At 37.2% G+C, this 25027-nt stretch overlaps 1 protein-coding gene across 1 annotated transcript; it reads right to left on the minus strand.

The window, feature by feature from the left end:
- Positions 1-976: 976 nt before the first annotated feature.
- Positions 977-22820, minus strand: LOC123505113 (corepressor interacting with RBPJ 1-like). The gene is made up of 4 exons (XM_045256178.1): positions 22331-22820; positions 16563-16810; positions 8573-8846; positions 977-4134 (listed from the first exon to the last, which is right to left on the minus strand). The coding sequence occupies exons 1-4, from the start codon at positions 22400-22402 to the stop codon at positions 3097-3099; spliced, it is 1632 nt and encodes a 543-aa protein (XP_045112113.1). The 5' UTR covers positions 22403-22820; the 3' UTR covers positions 977-3096.
- Positions 22821-25027: the final 2207 nt, after the last annotated feature.

Consider the following 25027-nt stretch of genomic DNA (forward strand, 5'->3'; position numbering starts at 1 on the left):
GGGATCATAGATTTTATCAACAACACTGCAAAAGGATAGATCCTGAAAACCTGAATTTTCTTCACCATACTGTACTCCACATTGTCGAATGTTAAGTTTTCATCCCGTAGACTTTTCACGACACTGCATGCCCGTCAAAGTCGAATTCCTAGTGGGCACTTCCGTAGATTTTACTCAGTTTCTCCTCATCAGACCATCCACCTACTGCTCCTCCTTGGGCTCATATCGCTGGGTCCAGATGATAAAGTCCTTATGATGCCATTATCCTGTTAGCGTCCAGTTCCCTTTATGTTTGACTGTAAGTGCCATGGCAAGGGCTTGTGATAAGATGACTGATACCACTGCGTCGAAATCACACCACACTTTATTGGGATGCGGTCAAACCTGTAGAGCTATAATCCACTCTTTGCTTTGTCAACATGACAACTGCATTACAGTTTACACTTTCACTGAACCTATCTTGTCACATGACTTAAGACATATGCAATGAAAATACATTAATACAGTAATACATACGCATAGCGGGAACAGTCAGTGGTTCTATAATAACTCTGGGTCACTCCTTACACTCGCATCACTAGTGACACACGACGCAGTGAGTGACATCTCCAGAGCTATTCTCATGGTGGAATGCTGTGGCAGAGTGTCTCTACTGAGGATCACCCTATGTCAGCAAAACCTTAAGGAATGAGGGGGCAAGCTATGCCAATAGGATTTAATGAAGTTACTGATAAGATGATGGAAGGTATCAGTGTGACCCCCATTTTGTGGGTAAACCTGGTGTAAACAGTCACCCTCTCTCTCTCTCTCTCTCTATTTCTAGCCAGCGGTTAAAGACCGCTAACGGCAGCTACACAGACTTGCTACAGTCTGCAGTTACTTTGGCCTCCATTCCAGCTGAGGTGTTTAACTCTGTACCATATAGCTATGAGCCATTACCACTTATGCTTTATATAGGGGGCAAATAAATGCAATATAAAAATCATATTTCTTTTTACTGATGTGATCAATCATAAGAAGAAAAAAAGTATTAGCCCTAAAGTGACTAAACAATTATTGTACTAGGCTCTTTGCACTGTGTTCTTGTATCTTGACATCATCTTGGCATGTTTCACTTCTATGAAACAATAATTTTTCACACATGAAGTATTTAGATTCATAACTAAATTATGTCATTCTTATCACCTATGGTAACAGCACATAAAAGGTAATCTTTAAAAACAAAGCCCCGAAAATCTGGAGATCGAAAATTCCAAAAGATTGAGTTTGGCTGGTTGGCTGTTATGAGACATACGTATTATGCATGTGCATATAGTACATGCATATATACATGAATACAATCATACACAAACACATTTATGTATACATAATCTTTATTCACTTAATATCAATATACCTCTTTCATATCTGTCATCTAAGGAGTGCCAGTCTTACACAACCAAGCCCCAGTTAATGTCTTAGTGGTGTTGCAAGGCAGCTGAACTTCAACACTCAGTGCTTAACATATCTCTAAAGAAATTTCAGTGCATTGAATAATCAAGATTAATCATGATGCAATTACAAAATACTATATATGTAAACATAATTGATTATATATATATATATATATATATATATATATATATATATATATATATATATATATATATATATATATATATATATATATATATATATATACACACAACATATAATACTTTTCATAAAATTACTAATTCTGATGGAAAACAAGATATTTTTGTAAAAGTTTCCCTAATACAGGATTATTATTATTTTATGTAACTGGCAGATTCATATGTATGAGGTTTTTATGAAGATATTTTAACAAATGGTATGAGTGACATTCACTGCCTCAGCTGAAGTCAAGTGTTATAGTGTCTTTGTTATTACAATCATCATTTACATCTCTGCAGTTCTTTGGAGGAAATGTATGCTACTACATATTGTGATTTTCAGCATGTTACTGCCTTTAATTCTGTAATTGCCAATCTATTTTTTTCTTGTCTGATCATTTCAAACATTGTTACTTTATTGACAGTGAAGCTTAAAACATAAAATAACATATACATAGAAATAACTGTCAATCAATATCACTTTGATGTTCACTTAATGTTGAATAAAACCTGTTATAAAAGAAAACATCCAAAATTTTGTCTGCATTAATATTCTTCCCATTATCTACAATGAAACAGCCAAATATGATTGCATGCCTGGTGTCTAATGGCCTACAGGTGACCCTTTCAGAAAACAGAGAAGAAATAATAAAGTAAAATATAGATATGAATAAATTCATTAATATATTAAAATTTTAAAAAATCCAAAGTTGTCAGATAAATTGTATCTTGTCATCATAATCATTTACATGTTTTTAATGAACAAACAGCTATTCAGTGTGCTAAAAGAAAACAGTAAAATAAAATCATATAAACAAATTAAACAAATAAATAAAAAGAGAAATAAAATTATCAAATAATTAATTAAAATAACAAAATCTTTACTCTGTCTTTTCCATTACCAAAAGTTCATTATAGAATTGGCAAATACTCATAAAATCTTCTTCCTTTTATTGAATAGATACACATCATAAAGGACAGATGTTTGCACCACAGAAAGCTGGTATGAAAACAGGCCATGAATTCAGTGGCAAATGTATCTATAAAAAAACCCTATGCAGTACTGAAGTCAAGTACCTAAGGGATGCTGGACACTGATGGCTTAAGGTTTCAGGTATGAGCAGCACAATATTCCTTGCTTACAGGTTTGTTACAATGCATTTCGATAAAGGCCATCATCTAAACCATTCTACATATTTTTTATTGATTAAAAAAAAATAAGGTATGTGGTACCAATTTATTATAAAATAATTAATGTAGAAGGGAATATGTACAGTTGAAATACTTGTATTTGTATGTACAGAACATTACTTCTTACAGTATGGATTACTCTGTTTTTAATATTCTTCATATAGTAACTTTGTCACTTAATACTTCTTGAATGTTTTTCTCTGAATTTTCAGCAATCAACTTTTATTCATTTTTCTTTATAAATACCTTTTCTACAAGACACTCTTCTACCTTGTGATTTTATTTTTTCTCTTTAGTTTCTGCTTCTTGATCTTCTGTTCCTGCTTGTGGACCTTGTATATCTACTTCGTGACTTCTCACTGTGGCTTCTTGACATCCTTTCTCTCTTTCTTACCCTTCTCTCTCTACTTCTTGACCGTCCAACTCTGTTCTTTGAACTTTTTTCTCTACTTGACATCTTCTCTCTCCTTGATTCTTTGTCACTACTTGATCTCTTGTCTCTGCTTCTTGATCTCCTGTTTCTGCTTCTCGATCTCCTGTTTCTGCTTCTTGATCTCCTATTTCTGCTTCTTGATCTGCTGTTTCTGCTTCTTGATCTCCTGTTTCTGCTTGTTGACCTCTTGTCTCTGCTTTTTGACCTCTTGTGCCAGCTTTTATTTTCAGTCTGTTTTTCTTTATCACTTATTTCCTCACTTTCTTTCCCCCCATCCGTGTTCCAAAAGTCCCATGCTCTTCCTCTCTTGGAAGGACCTTCTAGGGACTCATCCCTTTCTCTGCTCCTCTCTGAGCTTGGGATCATACTTCTCTTGTGTTTTTCATGATTGTTTACAGAGGCAGCTTCCTCATCAAAAAGCTTCTCCTGTTTGATAGTAGCAGTGGTGGTGGTAGTGGTTGTAGTCTTAACAGTGGCTGCAAAAGGGTTGTCTCTTCCTACAAAGTCCACTTTGAGTCCCTTTGTTATCTCCCTGAGGAGAGCCTGAGTGTCAGGTTTCTCCTCAGACTGTTTCTTGCTTTCTCCCTTCTTACTTGTTTTCTTTTTTCTCTTGCTGTTGTATTCATCTTCTGAATCTGAACTATATTTTGTCTTAGCCTTCTTCTTTTTCTTCATCTTTTTATCTTTCTTTTTCTTTTTCTTTATTTTCTTTTCATCCTCAGATTCTGAGGAAGAGGAGGATGAAGACGAGGAAGATTTTTTACTTTCCTTTGTTTTCTTCTTTTTCTTGTTATCCATTTTTTCTAGCTTCTTCAGGAGCTTCCTCTTCTCTTTCATGGTCAGAGAGCGTAGCAGTGTGTACTCATCCATACTCTCCTCGTCACTCGAAACAAGCCGCTGCCAAAGCAAGAGTCAATTTGTAAAAGAAATGCCTCCCTTACAACACAATTTACAACTAGATTGGAATCTTATATTATTTTCATTACTGAAAAATTTACCTTTAATAGTGTTTTATTCAAAAAGATGTGTGCATGTAAGTGTGTGTTCATCTCTCTCTTGTTTTGATGTTATTTTCAACAGGATACTAGAGTGGAGCCTCAACTTACATCTTTTGTACTTCTATTCTCCCATCAATGAAAGTAAAATTTGATAACATTGGCATGGATGATATGAAATGAAAGCTATTTACAGATGACAATGTAATGGTCACATAGTAATCAACAAATAGCAAAGTATAATAAATAAATTTATTTGGTATGAGACAAACCTGAACAAAAGTGTAAACAAAAGAAAGATTACCATTTATCAGAGAAATGTGGGTAAAGGAATGATGAAGTCTAAGGATCAAAACTGTTGTTGATTACTTCAAACTCAACAGAGAAGTTGACATTACAAATGTTTGTAGACTAAGCACTGACTGGTTACTATCATGCATGTACAACTCCATGATCTTTATCATCATCTTATTTTCCATTGATTTTTCAGGTCAAATATTTTTTTATCAATGAAAATTAATGGAAAAACAATCATAACATCCAAGCCTATTAGTATTTATATGAAAATACAGAATTAGCAAAGAAAATAAAATGTTTGAGAATAAATCACTAAAGGTGGCATCACACAGTGCAAATTTCTCCCAACACTTTGGTAATTTTTGTTGGCAGTTGGACAAAATGACAAGCAAGAAATATTTTATTGCTTGTTCTTTGTTGTTGGGAAGAAAAGGAAATGGCTGTGTTGCTGAACATGCTTGGAGTATTTGGAGTAAAATGACTATCCGTCAAAAGTTATATATGTAAACTGAATATAAACTATTGTACTTTATGAAACAAATTGTGAACTGTAAAACTAAAATGATAAGAAAAAAAATGAAATACATGTGAAATTGCATGAAGTGATTTGATTGTCTAGTACAGTGATTCCCAACCTTTACACCTTGGAGGAACCTGTGTAATAATTTTTCCTATTTCACGGAATCCCTATATATGGTATACAGGTGTCTTCTTAAGCGCAGTAACCCCTGTTCACACATATTATTTGCTCTCATGACTATACATGGTACTACCTGATACGTACAAGTATGTTGGTGTCTTGAAAGTGTTTGTAACGTGTTGCTGAGTAGGAATTATGAATTATGAATTAAGATCACAGCAATTTTGTAGTAGCACATCAATATTTTATGGGTTTCTTGTGGAATCCCTGGTGATGGTAGATGGAACTCCAGGGTTCCGCAGAACCCTGGTTGAGAATCACTGGTCTTGTGTGTAAAATTATTTGTATCACTTATATGACAACTATAGCTGGTGAGATACATAACATGTGATGGAGTTCAGCACTAAATTTTGAAGGAGTGTGAAACCTCAGCAGAAATTAACTGAGCTATTGTGAATCCAGTTTATCAACAGATGTAGGTGTTTGCTGTACCAACTCATGTTGTTGCTATCTCAACCTTGGAGTGACTTGACCAAACCTGACCATGGCTAGCCTTTGGAGACAGTGTTGCATGGTTTATGAGAGTTGCCAAGTAGAACAAAATATTTACAGCATCATTGTTCCATCACCACATCAAAAGCCACTCAAAAAAAACATCCAGCTGTACACAACATATAATTTTAGAATACTTGGGTGAAATAAGGTAGCTAAAGATACAGGTTGTGGGTTCATTATTGTTATTGGAATGACAAGGCGTCAACACAACGGTTCAGTCCCTGTGTGACGCCAAACTTTTAGGGTTTGTGGTATCACCTACTAAATAACAGTATTGTGTGGAATGACTTCAGTGTATTCAAGACAACTTTTGTTCAAATGTACTTCACCTCATGTTCTTTACATACTGAGTTTCACGTTCTTTACGTACTGACTTTTTTCAGGACTATTTTCAAGATTCACATAGATAGTATGTTGGTTGATCATAAACATTTTTTTCATTGGTCAATATTGGTGGTGACTTATGGCTGAAAATGAGGTAAGTGACACTAACAAGAAATTGAGAAAATGGGATTTTACAGTTGCTGTTCGCTCTCCACCCAGCGTGCCATGTTTCACTCCCACATCAAGGCTGGAGTGAGGTGAGTGCCAGTATAGGAGTATTTGCCCCTCTATGAACCATCAAACACTGTTTTCTCATCAGCTGAAGACTGAGACTACCTCTCAAGAGCTTGCCTCTCTACCATACGAATATTGTGGCAACAGGGAAAAAAAATAAAAATAAATAAAAATAAATAAATAAATAAATAAATAAAAAATAAATAATAATAATAATAACAATATTATCAGAAATGTCAACCTTATGGTCACTTCAGAGTGGATTCACGGTATGATACCTATACCACATGTTACAGCAGCATCTTGCCTATTCAATGCAAGTGCTAAATCAAATTCGACTGACATGTTGCTTCAGCAGGGGCACCACAATTCCTGTTTAACTATCAAAATCTAGAAAACAATTAAAAACTTCTAATAATTTCTCATGAGCCTTTAACCTAAGATACAAAAATATTTAAAAATATGGACTTTAATTTAATAGCTTGACTGATTTCCTCATTCATGGCTGCAAACAAAAGTGGCATGCCAGATGTGATTAAGCTACCATAGTTGAACTATATGCCATGTCTGCTTAATAAAGGAGGGTAATCATTACTATTATTATCCTACTGTAACAGTGCAGGTCAGTTCTTATATAAGTTGTTAAGATGTTTTATCACAATGCAAAGCTGTTTTGAATAATATGTGTTAGTTCAAAGGAAGCATGTAGATGGCAGGTCAGTCACCTGCAATAAAGGTTAAGAGAGACATCAATTGACAGCCATTACTCTGGCAGAAACATTCCTGTGCAGACATATTTACCATTTCGTAGATACTGTAAACTTCTCCAAGATGCTATGATTTGATCAGTGATATGGTGCATAGTGAAGTAAGACTTTGGTATATATTAGTGCCAATGATACACTAAATAAGATAGTTAATTTGTGTCATATGTTTGAGCCTTGGGTCCATTATGTACCTTTAATGGACAGAGTTAACTTAGTTAGGTTTAGATGTGACTGTGCCCTGCTGAGACTGTACTTTGGCCAGAGGGGAATGAGTGAGGAGTGAGGTGGGAGTGAGTGAGAATGTGTTATGTTGAGAGTATGTGATGTGGAATGAGTGACAGTGAGCTGGTGTAATTGACACTGCATAGAGTCTCTTGTGCTTATTTATATATTCATGTGAAAACAAATGAAAATACATTGTAAAAACCTGCAGAACTTCACCTTTGTTCAGTCCTCCTATTCCTGACTGCCCACTTTTATGGCCAGCTTCATATTTAACCACTCAGCTCTGATGCTATCCAAGGTGAGGCAGTGTAGTTCTTAATGCTACACAACTAAATTTATTTGCAGTTTGAGGTATACTTTTTTTTAAAGCATTTTTTAAACAAATTAGACAATAATCCCCCTATCTCCCCACAAGATTGTAGACGTTGGAGTGTTGTGATCTCTGGAACTAATGTACCAGTTTTAAAATGCAAATGAAATACAGATTAAATCCTTAGAGACTACCATTTTATTGGAATTTGGGTCCCAACGATATAATGGTGGATGATGAATAAATAAATACCCTTACTATAAAGGTTGAACTTTCTAGGAAGTGAAGAAATGAATGCAGCAAGTAATATGCAATTTAGTCAGCTGCAAAAGCCAGAAAGCACTGAAATAATACGGAGGATATACAGTGGCATAGGAAATATTTCACTTAAAATCAACGTGCTATATGACCAAAAAGTTTTTTAAATTTTTTTTTTCTCCTTGCAATGCCTAACTTGGAATGGGACCAATATATCACTCAAATATAGTAGCACATGCTTTACTGCACTTTTAAGAGTGGCAATTCTTTTTTGCTAATTTTTTGGGGATTTACAAGAATAAAGTGTTGCCATCAAATCTTTTTTGTTACGTTACTGATAGGAATTCGGGACAGATTATGGTTGTAAGCCAAGTACACCAGTGCAAATGAGGTCATTTTAAGGAATGTACAAGAAAAGTAAATACAAGAAGATGGAATGTTAGAATGCATAAAAAAAAAAAAAAAAAAAAAAAAACATTTTGTATTGATGCTATGGTTTGTTGTAAAAAAAATGTTACTGATGTAAAAGTGCTCCAACTTCCCACAAATAATCTTGCACAAATAACCATACTTTAGATAAAATTTTCTAGCAAATTAAGAACAATACAGTTCACATAAATAATCTAGCTAAGTGAAAAAAATATATCATATAGTATAAGTTTGCTATTTCTTGAAGAAAACTCACAATAACATGAAATTTAACAATTAATAACCAGTTTCTTTTACTAACCTGATTTTTAGCAAATGGATTTTGAGAGTTGCCATATATCCCATATGAAACTGTTGGTATATTCTTCAGCCGCAGGCCATCATCTCTCATCCCTGCAGCCAGTTCCTTATGGCTAAGGCCACCAGAGCCCTCAGCTGGCTCCAGCACCCGCCCATAAAGAGGACACTCCTTATCTGTATTAATGTGGCCCCATGCCTTGCATTTGATGCATCGCACATTTCTCACAGCAATCCCAAATGGCTGGTCACGAATGGTGTCATCATCTTTGCAGTAACTGGAAGTAATTCAAAAGCATATTTTATGTTAATGCCAACTGTCTTATTTAGTTACTATCGAAACATTGTGGCAATGTGTCTATGCACCACACATCAAATGTTTACTAATTATTATTTTATATTACATTCATATATATTCATTCATCTACTTTGTATACTTATATCCAGGCAATCCCTGATTAACGAACGTTCACACAATGAAATTTTGCTACAACAAACGTTTCTTTTTACTACCATCTGCTTGTATAACGAACACCAAACTCACTTTAATGAAATTTCATCCAGGTAATTTCTTCCAAGTTTAAAAGCCCCACCGTATCACGCAAGCCAACAAGCTTTTGAATACACCAGTGCCTCTCGTGGATAAAACGCGCACCACTCACTCTCCTACCCTTCCCCGCTCTTAGTTCAAAACAATAACAGCGTCCAGCAGCAGCTCGTCTTCCCTCGCTCAACATGCCACCAAAACGCCCTGCAACCAGTCCTGCAATGTTGCCTAGCGTTGCTAAGAAGACCAGGAAGTCTCTTACTCTCGAGGTGAAGCTGAATATTATTTACAGACACGAGAGGCAAGAAAACTAATAGCATTGCTCACCAGCATGGCTTGAGTCCATATACTGTCTCCACTATTTTCAAGTCAGCAGACTCTATTAAGAAAGCTGGTGAGACTATATCTTCCGTGCAAGCTAAAAGAACCACCTGAACTCATGACTCTGCAATGGATAAAATGGAAAGCCTTGTGGAAATGTGGTACATAAGTTTTGTATGCGGTACAATGATGTGCCCTTTGTTTACATTCCACAGGTTGCCGGTTAATGTCTTTCCTGTTTCACTCTCCCTCCCTTCATAAATTTATGATCATCAACATTATAAAGTTACATACATACATACATAAGTGTACATTATAATGACTTAAATCAAACTGCCTAAATGTTTAACTTTATAATTTTTACTTTCATTAAACCTTTTACTGTACTATGATGCACTCTCGCTTTGTTTACTCTCAATGGAAGTTAAGTCAGGAGTCAAATTTCTTATAATTGGTTCGCTTAACGAAAATTCACGCAATGAACGTTTTTTTAGGAACGTAACCCGTTTGTTAAGCAGGGACTGCCTGTATTTTATGTGTAGTGTTTTTACATGTGCCTGTGGTTCCTCTTCCACATGCTGCCTTGTTCATCACCATCTGTTAGCATCAGGTCATCGGCAGTCAGGATGGTCAGGGACCTATAGCCAATCTGAACCTACACGCTCTCACGTTGGTCCACCTTGTGACTCTGCATCAGCCTGCCTACCAATATATTGAAAGTTTCCACACCTTGTTTGACCTTCCCTTTAACACAGTGGATCTGTGGTGCCCTTCAAACCATTACATCTGGTAGATGCGGTATTTACCCATGCACATCTCAGAAGATTGCTTTGTCCCTGCCTCAGCGGCATGTGTGACCTACCCACATGTTCCTGCCTGATTATCATGTGCTACATGCTACCAAGCCTTGCTTACCATGTGCTATCTACAAGCCTACACCCTGCTACAAGCTGCATTCTGCTATCCAAGTGTGCTCTGTGCCACAATACGCATGCTTCACGCTGTTCTTGTGTGTGTTCCTGATGCCACATGCACCCTGCTTTCTCCTGCCAGTTCCTTCCAGCGCAACTTCTTTCTCTGTGGCACTCTGTTCTATGTGCCTGCTTGCTCCTGTTGTTCCGGCTTTGCAACATCATCAAGCGTTACGGACTTGCGTTCCTGCCGTGTGGCCTTGTGTTCACCTACCAGCCTGTCCACTCATACATAGCCTTGTCACTAGTCTCCTGTGTATGCTGGAGAATATGGCAACTGTTCTGTGCCACAGGCTGCATAAGTTACAAACACTAAAAATAACTGTTTTGTATTTTCTATGATTTTTTAGTGTTTTCTAGGCTATGGGTCACCCTCATTCAAAACAAAAGTGACGCCATCTTGCCTCTCAGTCTTGTGTCCCGTCTTGTGACTGGCTGCTGCTTGTGTGCTGCTTCCTGATTGGCCTAAGTCTCTGACACTCACTTTCATTGGCTGCCTTGTCATATGATATTCCTCTGCCTCCGTGACTTGTTTTCTATTTGACTTTTTCATGCCAGATTTATTTCCAGTTTTATTTTTTCTGTGACTGTTTATGCCTTATTTATAATTTCTAGTATGATTTCACAATATGTTTATTTTTTCTAGTGTGTTTTGTGCCATTTTCTTGCCATTATTTTTTATTTATAGGCTATATGCTCAAGTCATGCAAATTTTCTTTAGTTAGTCCTTCTTTTCCAGGCCAGTGTTGAGTTGTTTTTATTTCTATTTGTTACCAGGTTGATTTCTCTATGATCACTTATTTTCTTTCAAATGTGCATACCTCTCTTACATTATTTTGAGTGTATTTTACTCATTCTTGATGGTGTTATTACATTTTTTTTTATTGCCCCTACCTTATTTTTCTTTTCTACCTGCTTTGTGCTCCAGTGTTGTTTTTATATATGTTTTACTAATGCTTGATATTGTCCTAGCTATGTATGTCTGCATGCTGGCCCCATGGTTGCCATTACTGCTGCCACTACTACTGTTACTTCCTCTGACTGCTGCTCACTGCTTCTAAATGTAATGGTGCGAAGGGCACCACAGATCCACTGTGTAGAAGGGAAGGTCAAACAAGGCATGGATACCTTCAATAAGAGATCTGTCCAAGAAGTATCCAGCCATTTACAATTTCAAATGCTTCAAACCTAGGATAATGGCGGCCTATTCTCCTTCAAAGTAGTCTCCTTCAGACCTCACCCACTTCTCCTAGTGTTCCTTCCACGTTTTAAAACATTTTGCAAAGTTCTCTTTTGGGATCTTTATCAGCTGGCTCGTTGCATCCTTCTTAATTTTGTTTATGGACTGAAATCTCCTTCCTTTTGATTTTAGCTTTGATAAAATCCAGAAATCACAAAGAGGTAAATCTGGGCTGTAGGTGGCTGAATAAGCTGGGTGATGGAATGCTTTGCCAAAAATCCCTGCATGATATGTCTGCAGTTATGTGCAAATGGAGACTGGATACTTTATCATAATAATGAACCTGCTCATTCTTCACGTGTCGTGCAGGGATTTTTGGTAAAACATTCCATCACCCAGCTCCTTCAGCCCCCTTACAGCCAAGATTTAGCTCCCTGTGATTTCTGGATTTTCCCAAAGATAAAATCACTGTTAAAAGGAAGGAGATTTCAGTCCATAGACGAAATTAAGATGGAAGCAACGAGCCAGCTGATGAAGATCCCAAAAGAGAACTTTGCAAAATGTTTTGAAATGTGGAAGGAATGCTGGGAGAAGTATTTGAGGTCTGAGGGAGACTACTTTGAAAGAGAGGTGGGCGCCATTGTCCTAGGTTAGACATATTTCTTGAAATTGCAAATGGCTCGATACTTTCTGGACTGACTTTGTATATTGGTAGACAGGCTGATACAGAGTAACAAGGTGGATCAATGTGAGAGTGCGTGGGTGCGGAGTGCCCACGGCTAGCCTGACTGCCAATGACCTGATGATGGCAGGTGGTGATAAACAAAGTAGCATATGGAAGAGAGACAGCAGGCACATATAAAAATACTACATATAGAACACATAAGTATACAGAGTAAATGAATGAATACATATGAATGTAATATAAAATAATAGTAATAATAAGTAAAAATGTCATAAACACGTTCCCTGTGATTGGCAGCGCGGCGAGTTCGCCCGCACTGTGATACAAATAAATTGTTGTCACGTCGTTGTTAGTCGAGCCAGCGAAGGGAGAAGAGCAGAGTGTTGTCTGGGAGAACAACCAAACAAGCTGGCAACCTCAAAGTGTTTGCCCATTTGTGAGTTGGATTGCATACTGTGAAAAATCTATGATTTCTCTGCGATATGACCTAGTGGTTGACATACTTTATTTGTTGATATTCAGTGCATCTCTAAATTGTACTATATTTTTCCTTTCCTAAATTTCTTTATAAATTTTCATCTCTTAGTTTTGCATATTTAGAAGATGAATTCTACACAGTTTTAGGGTCAACATAGTTCAACAGAAGAGAGATAAAATAAGACAATAAAGATGATATCAGGAAAATTATTAAGGCTTATGAAGGAAAGTCCAATTGTGATATCTCAGTTTGAATTATTTGTTATAGAAAAGCTTTATGTTCTTCTGAGGGAAAAATGCAAGATAATATAGTTTTCTTACATGTATAAGAGAAAAGGAAAAAGTATTTTCAATTAATTTTTATAACATTTTTATTTATTTATTTTGTTTCTTTACTTAAGTTTATTTATATATGCAATTCAAAAAGGTCACCAATGGCAGCTTTTTTTTAAATTAAATAGCAGTAAAAATATAAAATATCAATAAAAAAATCATTTAAGTTTGTCAAAGAAAGTCCAATTGTGAAATCGGTTTCAACGATTTGTTATATAAAGTTTTATGTTCTTCTGAAGAAAAATGCAAGATAATATAGTTCTTTTACATGTATCAGAAAGAAAAAATGGAAATAAGAAGACTATTTTTCAAATATTTTTTATAATACTAAAAACAAAATAAGATTCATATTTTTTATCAATCAGTTTTTATTATGCCCTACTTCACATACAGTTTACTGCAATTTCACTATACAGCAAGTCCTTATTATACAGTACTTTGTTATCTGGTAAATTCACAGTTACGGTGTTTGGTAATTACTACCCTCGATTCTATTTACGATAAGAAAAATTCACAGATACGGTATCCGCCCATGTTTTGTTTACACTGTACCGTAGTGCCACCACGCTGTGCGGCCACCATAACAATCAGTCTATTCCCGCATTTTCCACTGAACACAAGTGAAATCCTTACGGCGTGTTTTTTGTGGATATTATGAGTAAGGGCTGAAATCCCTACTGTCCTTAGTCCGCAAAACTTGGGACACGTCGATAGACATTCATCACACAAGACTCGGGGCATGTCGATACACATTTAGGCGTTTTGGGGCTATATTTTGGCTATTTTCTTCCCGTTTTCTTTGCTTGTGAGCTGGCAACACTAATCAGGAGTAAACATATTCTATACGTCACTGTGTCACCAACTCCCACAATGGATGGTAGGAGCAAGTGATTTCACAGTGTCCAATTCTGCCACCTCTCCTGCAGGCCTTACTAATACTTAATAATAATAATAATAATAAGAGAGAGAGAGAGAGAGAGAGAGAGAGAGAGAGAGAGAGAGAGAGAGAGAGAGAGAGAGAGAGAGAGAGAGAGAGAGAGAGAGAGAGAGGATACAAGGGGCCCATTTTCTATCGCTCTAGCCAAGGCCACTGGACCCAATCATACGCAAGGCCATGTACACCGATGATACCACCTCCTTCAACCTGTGATATTTTGGTAACCATAGCATCTAGACTTCTGGTTTTTTGCACTGCAAAGAGGAAGAGTTGCTTGTGGGCAGAACACCATTTGTACTCACTTGTTTATTGAATTTCCAAGTGTAATCTATATGTGAATACAGGCTATTTTGTGTATTTCTCACCAAACCTGCCGAGTTAGCGCGAGCGAAAACTCCCAACATCCCCGAGTTTTAGGGGTTAGCCTCAGGAGGGACATCAAATGATAGAATATGTGGCGAGTGAAAGGTAAATATAAACATTTTCTGTTTATTTCTTTTGTGCAGTACTTTAGATTTTTTTTTTTTATATGACTATTTTCATGTACAGGCAATCCCGCTTAACGAAGGTTCACACAACAAAATTTCACTACAATGAAGGTTTCCTTTTACTACCATCTGCTTGTTTAACGAACACCAAACTCGCTTTACCGAAATTTTATCCAGGAAATTTTTTCCAAGTTTGAAAGCTCCACCGTAACATCCAAGCCAACAGGCTTTTGAATACACCAGCGGCTCTCGTGAACAAAACGCTCACCACTCACTCCCCTAGTTCAAAATAATAAGTGTCAGTAGCAGCTCGTCATACCTCGCTCTACATGCCACCAAAATGCCCTGCAATGTTGCCTAGCGTTGCTAAGAAGACCAGGAAGGCTCTTACTTTTGAGGTGAAGCATTGCTTCCCACCATGGCTTGACTCCATCTACTGTCTACCATTTTCAAGTCAGCAGACTCTATTAAGAAGGCTGGTGAGATCATATCTTTCTTGCAAGCTAAAAGAACCACCTGAACTCATGACTCTGCAGTGGATAAAATGGAAAGCCTTGTGGAAATGTGGTACATAACTTTTGTATGCGGTAGAATGATGCACCCTTTGTTTACATTCTACAGATTGCCAGCTAGCGTATTTCCCGCTCCACTCTCCCTCCCTTCATAAATTTAAGATCATCAACTTTATAAAGTTACTTACATACATACATTAGTGTATATTATAATGATTTAGTCTTAAATTAAACTGCTTAAATGTTTAACTTCATAATTTTTACTTTCATTAAACCTTTTACTGTACTATGATGCACTCTCACTTTGTTTACTCTCAATGGAAGTTCAGTCAAGGGTCAAACTTATTATAATTGGTTCGCTTAATGAAAATTTGCCACTCTCCCTCCCTTCATAAATTTAAGATCATCAACATTATAAAGTTACTTACATACATACATTAGTGTATATTATAATGACTTAGTCTTAAATTAAACTGCTTAAATGTTTAACTTCATAATTTTTACTTTCATTAAACCTTTTACTGTACTATGATGCACTCTCGCTTTGTTTACTCTCAATGGAAGTTCACTCAAGGGTCAAACTTATTATAATTGGTTCGCTTAATGAAAATTCGCTTAATGAAGGGTTTTTAGGAACGTAACTGCTTCGTTAAGCAGGGGTTGCCAGTATTTTTATGTCTGTAGGGGTGACTTTCGATGTGCTGGAGCACATCCCCTATTATTACATGTTATAATGGGTTCGGTATACGGTAATTTCGATTTGCAGTAAGGTTTTCAGGAACGCATATGTACCGTATAACAAGGACTTACTGTATAATCAAATTTCTATTAATATTATTAAAATGTGATGTATGTGAAAACTGTTGTACAACCCACCAGTGGGTTGCATCGCAACAGTGGATAGTAACTGATGACCCACCAGTGGGTCATATCGCAGGGAATTTGATCATGTGTGGTGGATAGAAACACCACCACTACATTTCTCAAGGAAGTACTATACAACAAAACACTGATCTCCTCATCCTCCCACCTTATACACCTTAAAGCAACTCTCCAACACTTTACCCTCCTACCAACTTTACCTATTACGTTCATAAGCGGTACATCAATATCATGAGATACAACCTTAATCTGCTCCATAACTCAAAATGCAATCCAGTTTGGATTTTCAGCAAGCCACATCTTTATTTCCCACCGAAAACAATGAAAAATTCATTCAGTTCTAGAAGAAAAAAAAAAAATAAATAAATAAATAAATAAAAAAAAAAAAATAATAATAATAAGTATATAAAATAAAAAATAAACAAACATACAAAATAACAATACTATGCCTTAAATTGCAACTAAATGGATGCAGAATGGTAGTGTTGAGGTATCTAAATCATAAGGTCAATAGATGAGGCAGAACATTCAGTCAGGGGAATGGTAGAACACAGGAGAATGCCACAAGGTAAGTTGAGGTTATGGTAGAATTCATACCATGATAGACCTCATACAACATATTTCCTGAAGATGTCTAATCTAAGAAATACTGCAAGCTTACCTTTCTCTTGGAGCATTGAATTTACGTTGCCACTCAAACTTGTACTCTGGTTCCCCTTCTTCCTTTTCCCGTTCTTTCTTGACCCCTGCAGGAGCTTCATACATAAAGTTAAGGGACAGTTTTTCCTTATTCTCCCCCTTGGCCAGGAGTGCCTTGTTATTGTAGAGTTCCTGCTCCTTTTCATATTGGACACGCAACTCTTCCTGCTTCTTGCGTTCAGCCTCAGCCTTCTGCTCAGCAATCCATACCTGCCAACAACATTCAGAAACTATGAATATTACTTTCATATTTCTACCAGCCATTATAGAGTTTGTATAAGACTTTGTTAATGTATTGTGTGTGATGCCATGATAGTGCTCTATTGTATATATACAATGGTGGTTCCCAAACTTTTCCTGAGTGAATACCACTTGGTGGTACAGTCTTCGTGTACCACCTGGTTCCAGAAAAAAAACTCAATTCCAGCAAATATCAATTTATTCACAAGTAGAACACACAAATGAGCTAACAACAACTTATTTTACTGCAAGGGAGGCATCTATTTTTTCTTCACCTGCTGACTGATGCCAGATTTTGTGTTAAGCAATAATAATTTTTCTGAGAAATGAATCGATCAAATTTAACTAAAATTCACATATGATCCTGAAAGTGTTCATGTACTACCTGGAAGGCCTTTACATACCTCTAGTGGTATGTGTACCCAAAGGTTGGGAATCACTAATGTAGAAGATAAGCTTCTAGATGTAGGAATAAGTTTCAAGTAAAGGTATACTGTATAATGTTAATTTTTGTGTAACTAAATTTTCCAAAAGTATAAATGAAAGCTCCCAAAATATCAACAATTAAAGCATTTCATTTAAAATTATGGTGCAGCAACGAGATGTGACTGCCATGTGTAGGCCTGACAGCCCCTTGCACCTTCCCTCATTTTCTTATGTTCTTAAGATAAAGTTTGCAACACACAATTGGTATACTAATTTCATTATTTCTAGATACCTTTGTATTATAAGAGAAATGACACATTTTTCTACCTCTTGATGTGCAACCTTCCTCGTAATGCACAGGTACTTCCCTACCACCAAACATTTGAGTTGAAAACTTGTAAAATATGTACAAACAATCCCTGCTTAGTAGAATTGTTATTGGTGTTATTACTATTATTATTTTCATTATTATAATTACCATTATTGCTGTTACTATTGATAGTAGCAGCAGCAATTATTATCACAACTTTAACGTTCATTCTCATTATTATTATTATTATTATTGTTATTATATTCTTTATAAAGAAGAAAAATGTGAATTTTATAGCAAATAATATTTAGTATCATTTGAATGCATCTATACTGGAAAGGAGTGACATAACAAAGGAATGATAAATCAGAGACAGATTTCAAAGGTGTGACATGAATATTACCATGACATACCATTCCTGGACCTTCCCATTCCCTTCTCTTCTCAATTATGCAAATTTGAATCATTATCACTTCATTGAATATCAGACAAGACATAAACAAAGCAGTAGAAATGCCTTCCAAATCTGCTATGATGCATCATATCTGAGAAAAAAAAATTCTAGTGGAACCTAAACATGTGACTGATTCAATCATCCCAAACAATTTGTTGGTCATTTGTAATTGTTTATCATCATTAACTATTAAAAGAAAAATAGAAGTCTCTATATATTTTAAGTAATAATAGTCTCTGCAAATCCGAAACTTGCCTCGGAGTACAGTTCCCTTGCTAATACACTTTAGGTGCAGCGCTGAAAACAACAGTCACAGACCACAGCATCCATGCTGTTCAACCCCAATATAAAACGTCTCATGGAATGCATCCTCCGGGATAAATACCCTTTACAAGAGTAGTTTATCTATTTATATTATCTTTTCTTATGTTTAATATGTTTCTGTGCAATAATTATTATCTACATATACCTTTTCTTCCCTGAAAACACGTAAAAAAAAAAAAAAAAAAAATTAGAGGTGCTCTTTTTGGGGAGGCTGGAACGGATTAATGGCATTTTAATGCATCTCAATGGGAAAAATTATTTTGAGATATGAGCTCCATCATGGAAAGAATTAAACTCTTATCTCAAGGTACCACTGTACATTTTTAGATTAAATACAACTTAGTGGTGGGAAACCTGGGATACAGTACTAATCTTAAGGTAATTGAAGTTATACAGCATTATTGAACCAGATGTGTTGAAGGCTTTAAGTATTTGCAATAATTTGACTGACTAATGGCTTTAAATCTATTCTCTGTTAAAGAGAAATTATCAAGACATGATTTGATAACAATGTGTCAAATAAATTCACTGTAAATCTTCTCTGAATTTTGAAGATTTTCCACTATCTTCCAACTCTCTGTACTACTTGAGGCTACCAGTAGAAGTTACATCATGTTTGTACTGTCTTGGACATTAGGAAGTGCTTCTTTGCTGTAGGTAATATTGGTCTCCAGTATTCCCTCTCTGAGTCTAGTTTCATATATTATGTAATGCTGATTTATTCAAAGCCATCTTAACAACCAACCTTGGTGATTTATTATTTGAATACTATGACAAAAACATTTTTTATGCAAGGAAGAGAAGCCAGCCAAGGGCAATAGCAGATTTAAAAAAAGGCCCATTTGGAGTGCCAGTTCCCCAAAAGATTAAAATAGAATTAGTCTAAAGTTTGGGACAAATGTCTTGAAATCTCCCTCTCAAAAGAGGTCAAGTTGTAAGAAGATGGAAATACAGAAGCAGGCCAAAGTTTACCAGGGAAAGGTATGAATGATTGAGAGTACTGGGTAACTCTTGCATTAACAATTTGGACAGAATAGGGGTGAGAGGAAGAAGAAAGCCTTGTGCAGCAAGGCTGCAGGAGGAGGGGAGGCATGCAGTTACAAAATCAGTAGAGCAGTTAGCATGAAAGTAGCAATAAAAGTTAGTAAGAGATGCAACATTTTGGCAGTGAGAAAGAGGCAGCAGAAAATCAGTCAAAGGAGAAGTATTGATGAAACGAAAAGGTTACGATTCCACCCTATCTATTGAAAACTACATGAGTGGAACACCCCAAAAATGCAAAGAGTACTCCATACAAGGACAGACAAGGCCCATGTACAGAGTTAGTAGTTGGAAAGGGGAGAAAAACTGGTGGAGATGCCTCAGAATGCTTAACTTCATAGAAGCTGTTTTAGCAAGAGATGAGATATGAAGTTTCCAGTTTAGATTATGAGTAAAGAACAGACTGAGAATATTCAGTGTAGAAAAGGGAGATAGGGGAGTGTCATTGATGAAGAGGGGATAGTTGTGTGGAAGGTTGTGTCAAGTTGATAGATGGAGGAATTGAGTTTTTGAGGTATTGAACACTAAGTTTTCTACGCCCCAATCAGAAATCTTAGAAAGAACAGAAGTCAGGTGTTCTGTGGCATCCCTATGTGATCTGTTCACTTCCTGAAGGGTTAGTAATCGCTGAAAGGACATGGAAAGATGTAGGGTGGTATCATCACCGTAGGAGTGAATAAGGCAAGAAGTTTAGTTAAGATCATTAATAAATAATATAAAGAGAGTGGGTGACAGTATAGAACCCTGTGGGGCACCACTGTTAATAGATTTAGGAGAAGAACAGTGGCTGTCTACCACAGCTGCAATAGAATGGTTGGAAAGGAAACTTGAGATAAAGTTGCAGAGAGGAGGATAGAAACTGTAGGAGGGCAGTTTTGAAATAAAAGCTTTGTGCCAGACTCTATAAAAAGCTTTTGATATGCCTAATGCAACAGTAAAGGTTTCACTGAAATCCCTAAAACAGGATGACCAAGACTCCGTAATGAAAGTCAGATGATCACTAGTAGAGCGGCCTTGATGGAAGCCATATTGGGAATCAGATAGAAGATTGTGAAGTGACAGATATTGGGGAATCTTCACAGTGAGGATAGATTCGAAAGCTTTAGACAAGCAAGAGATTAAAGCTATAGAGCAGTAGTTTGAGTGATTAGAATGGTCACCCATTTTAGGAACAGGTTGAATGGAAGCAAACTTCTAGCATGAAGGAAAGGTAGAAGTTGACAGACATAGGTGAAAGAGTTTGGCCAGGCAAGGTGCAAGCATGGAAGTACAGTTTTTGAGAACGATAGGAGGGACCCCACCAGGTCCATAAGCCTCTTGAGGGTTTAGGCCAGTGAGGGCATGAAAAACATCATTATGAAGAATCTTAATTGAAGGCATGAAATAGTTAAAGAGAGGAGGAGAGGGAAGGAGAAGCCCAGGATCATTCAAGGTGGAGTTGGTAGCAAAGGTTTGAGAGAAGAGTTCAGCTTTAGAGATACATGAAATGACAGTGGTGCCATCAGGATGAAATAAAGGAGGGAAAGATAGAGAAGTAAAGTTATTGGAGGTGTTTTTGGCCAGATGCCAGAAGTCTCAAGGGGAGTTGGAGTTTGAAAGATTTCAACATTTTCTGTTTATGAAGGAGTGTTTGGCAAGTTGAAGAACAGACTTGGCATGATTTTGGGCAGAAATATAAAGTGCATGAGATGGAAGGCTTAAAGAAAGAAAAAAAAAAAAAAAAAAAAAAAAAAAAAAGTAAGCAAATTTTGTCACTCAAATCCAAAAATCTTAGTCTGTGCCGCTTTGATAACCTTACTCAGGCATACTAATTCCACTTAACATAATGGAGAGGTCTGCATCTCCCCATGGACATCCAAGGATAGTAACTTAATCTGAACTCCCCATCAGGATAACTAACAACTTCTAATTTAACCTAACTTGGAATAACATTGTGTGATTTTCAAAATTTCAGTGCTGTCTAATGTTCTATGGGCATTTTACATTATTATCTCAGCCTTGGGTCTTGGGAATTTTTTGAGGGAGAGTGTCGGCATTTAGGAATGTTTATCTATTTGCATTTATGGGCTATAGTTATCGGTAAAACATGGCAATGTATGCATCACCAGACCAAAATTATCTTGGTAACCATTCTGTCTTTGTTTTACTAGTAATTGAATGCAAGGCAGCAAGCATTACTTTGTTTACACTGATCAGCATTGCCAAGGCTAAGCTTCTGGCTGTATGTTACAACACAGTCACCAAGGGAGACTAACCAAGTCCAACCTTAAAACCTTCTAGCTGGGGTGGCTGTGCCCACCCAAACCCCCTCGCAAGGGTTACTAACTAAACCCAACGTAATAACCTAGCCTATTATGCTAGGTTTGGGGCACTGTCCTAAGGAAGTCGTCCTCCAACTCCCCCCTTCGCAGCTTTTTCACTAAGCTGACATAATGTGGAAATGAAAATATGATAACCAAAACTAACCTAACCTAGTCTAGCTAAAGTAACCTAATTGAAACGACATTCATGGCTGATATGTCTTCCTCTCACACTAAACAGAGCACGCCGCATCCATTCACTGTGTCCACCATCAAAACATTTTCCGAGTATTTTTATGTGCTTTTGTTGATTTCCGACCTTTTTTGCAATGCACATTACTCGATTTAATGCTCCCCCACCCAAAAATCCCGATTTCCCACAGGTCCTCCAATATCGTTGAGAATGAGAAGTAGGCATAAGTTGGCTCAAAAACCGTCAACTCGGAAAATAGTAATCTACGACAGAAATGACATATTCCATCAATCATTTCACTGCATTTCTCACCAGAAAAACATAAGCCACTTCACAGACTCCATGGATGGGTGAAACGGAGATTTGATCGTATTAACTCCAGGGGAAGTGAGGATTATCGACTCTAATTTCTGTAAAAAAGCAAGTAAATAACTCGACTTACCCGCTTGAGATTATCCCTTGAGGCTGGATGGAAGAACTTCTTGCACATATAGTTATTAAACCCTTTCCCCATGTTGGCGTGGTAACGTTAGTCACGGTAAAAACAATGAAGTCTTCTTCTTCTTTGGGGAAACAGTGATTAGTCAAACGACGCAATCTGCTTCGTGTCGATAACAATGTTCACATCAGCACCAGCTGAAAATCTTCAGATGTCTTTGCAACGGCCACCTATTTGGTGGTCTAGTTTATCGGTTGAGCTCTTTTTTTTTTGTGGTGGAGGTTATATGATACGTTCTTCACCTATTATCATTTAACCGTTTTATCTTTGATTTTTCTCCTTTCTTTATTTTGGGGTTAATGTTGTTGCTGGCTTGCTGTTGATGATAGTGATGACTGGTTGCTCACTCCTACGGGTGATTTCCAGACGTTCTACGACGTACGTGTAGCCATGGTTATTGTACCATGCGTGTAGCCTTCACATCTACTCTCCCTCAAATGTACACTTGGTAGTAAATCCTCTGTTCCATAGATTCACTACTTTTAGTGACATGTCTCACGACCAAGGAATCTTCATTAACCCGACTGCCTAGGTGGGAGGGATATTTCCAAAAGCAATAATGCCCCACAGAGGCCGGGTTCACCCCTCTGGTACTTACATCACGTCACAGAACTGACACGGAAAGTACTGTGCTGGACATGTGTCAGCCAAATTCATTTTTTTTTTTTTTACTGACACTAAAACCCTCAGCAGACACTGAATTCATATGAGAGTGACTTGTGTGAATGGACCTTTCCCATCTTCTATGTACGTATGTTAATTAAGAAAAGTTAATCGGGATGTCAAGACACTGATTAGGGTAGATATCCATAAAACAGTCCCCTCCCCCCAGAAAAGACTATGCGTCTCAATTAGGAGTCGCTATATCTAATTTTGAATTTGGAGTGAAGGGTGTGTTTGTGCAACTTTTTTTCTCGTTTATTACATGACAAGAAAAAAAAAAGTAAAGTAAATTGATGCTTTTTCCAGTGTCCAGTGACATGAAATCACACATCATTCTAAATAAAAGCTATTGGGAGAGAGAGAGAGAGAGAGAGAGAGAGAGAGAGAGAGAGAGAGAGAGAGAGAATTTGACATGTGTTAAGTAAGTGCTATACCAAGAAAAAATCAACCTTCAGCCCAACTTTCACCTGATTTACAGTTTATTTATCCTTCATTTAAATATACATGCATATGTACATGTTTACATCTACATGCACATGTATATTTACATGTGTAAATGACATTCAGTCATATGTTTGCCCCAAAGACAGCTTCCCGTCTCTCACCCAAGTCCACCAAAGCTGGAAAACACTGCATTATCTAATTTGTATATATAATTTACCATCTAAATCTTCGTGGCACGGTATGCCACGACTATTTCGAGTCTTATAAGGTCACATATATGGTAAACAGCCTCGAAACATGGACATAAGACGGAAAATAAGAAGCGTATACCTCGGGTGTTCCCATGTATTTTCAATGGGCGGCTGGTAATGTTTTGGGTGTAAAGAGGGTAGAGGCAAGAGTAGAAGTAGTAGTAGTAGTAGTAGTAGTAGTATAGTAGTAATAGTAGTAGTAGTAGTATAGTAGTAGTAGTATAATAGTAGTAGTAATAACAGTAGTAGCTTTTTGTCATTAATAATTGTTGCTGTTCTTGTTTGTTTCTTACCGTGTGTGTGTGTGTGTGTGTGTGTAATTCACCTAGGTCGCCTGCTGGTCACCCAGCCAGTCTTCCCCATTACGGAGCGAGCTCAGAGCTCATAGACCGATCTTCGGGTAGGACTGAGACCACATAACACACTCCACACACCGGGAAAGCGAGGCCACAACCCCTCGAATTACATCCCGTACCTATTTACTGCTAGGTGAACAGGGGCCACACATTAAGATATTTGCCCATTTGCCTCGCCGCTTACCGGGATTCGAACCCGGCCCTCTCGATTGTGAGTCGAGCGTTCTAACCACTACACTACGCGGTGTGTGTGTGTGTGTGTGTGTGTGTGTGTGTGTGTGTGTGTGTTTGTAAACAGCAAGGCTAATCGTTACTGTCACATTCCTTCGTCGGGTTTTTCCTACACCTGTGGGTACCTTTGCCTCCTCGTTCTCTTTCACTTGTTTTCCTACTTTCTCAGTCTCTAACCTCTCCTTCCATTACTACCGCTACGCTTCATCTACCTGTCCTCTCTCTCTCTCTCTCTCTCTCTCTCTCTCTCTCTCTCTCTCTCTCTCTCTCTCTCTCACAAGTCCTGCGACTCCTGCCTCTGTACATGTCGGTCCGGCATGAGAATCGGTTCAAGGGATTTCCTGGGGATTTCCCGAGCTACCCGCGACGTAGCTTCTCTCTCTCTCTCTCTCTCTCTCTCTCTCTCTCTCTCTCTCTCTCTCTCTTGATAGGATCTCTTTTTGCCATTGTGCAAAAAAAGAGAATGAGACTATATCTTTTCTTCATATATTGTACTTTTTTAATTTTGCGCGCAGAGAGAGAGAGAGAGAGAGAGAGAGAGAGAGAGAGAGAGAGAGAGAGAGAAATGTGTAGTCTATTTTGCTGCAACTGGCGCAGTTGTGACAATTGTACAATGATAATAATGATGGTCACTCCGCTTTGTCGACAACGGCCCCCTCCTTTCACACTCCCTTCTCCATGTATATTCTGCTACT

Source organism: Portunus trituberculatus, chromosome 17, assembly GCF_017591435.1.
Source record: "Portunus trituberculatus isolate SZX2019 chromosome 17, ASM1759143v1, whole genome shotgun sequence".
Lineage (NCBI taxonomy): Eukaryota > Metazoa > Arthropoda > Malacostraca > Decapoda > Portunidae > Portunus > Portunus trituberculatus.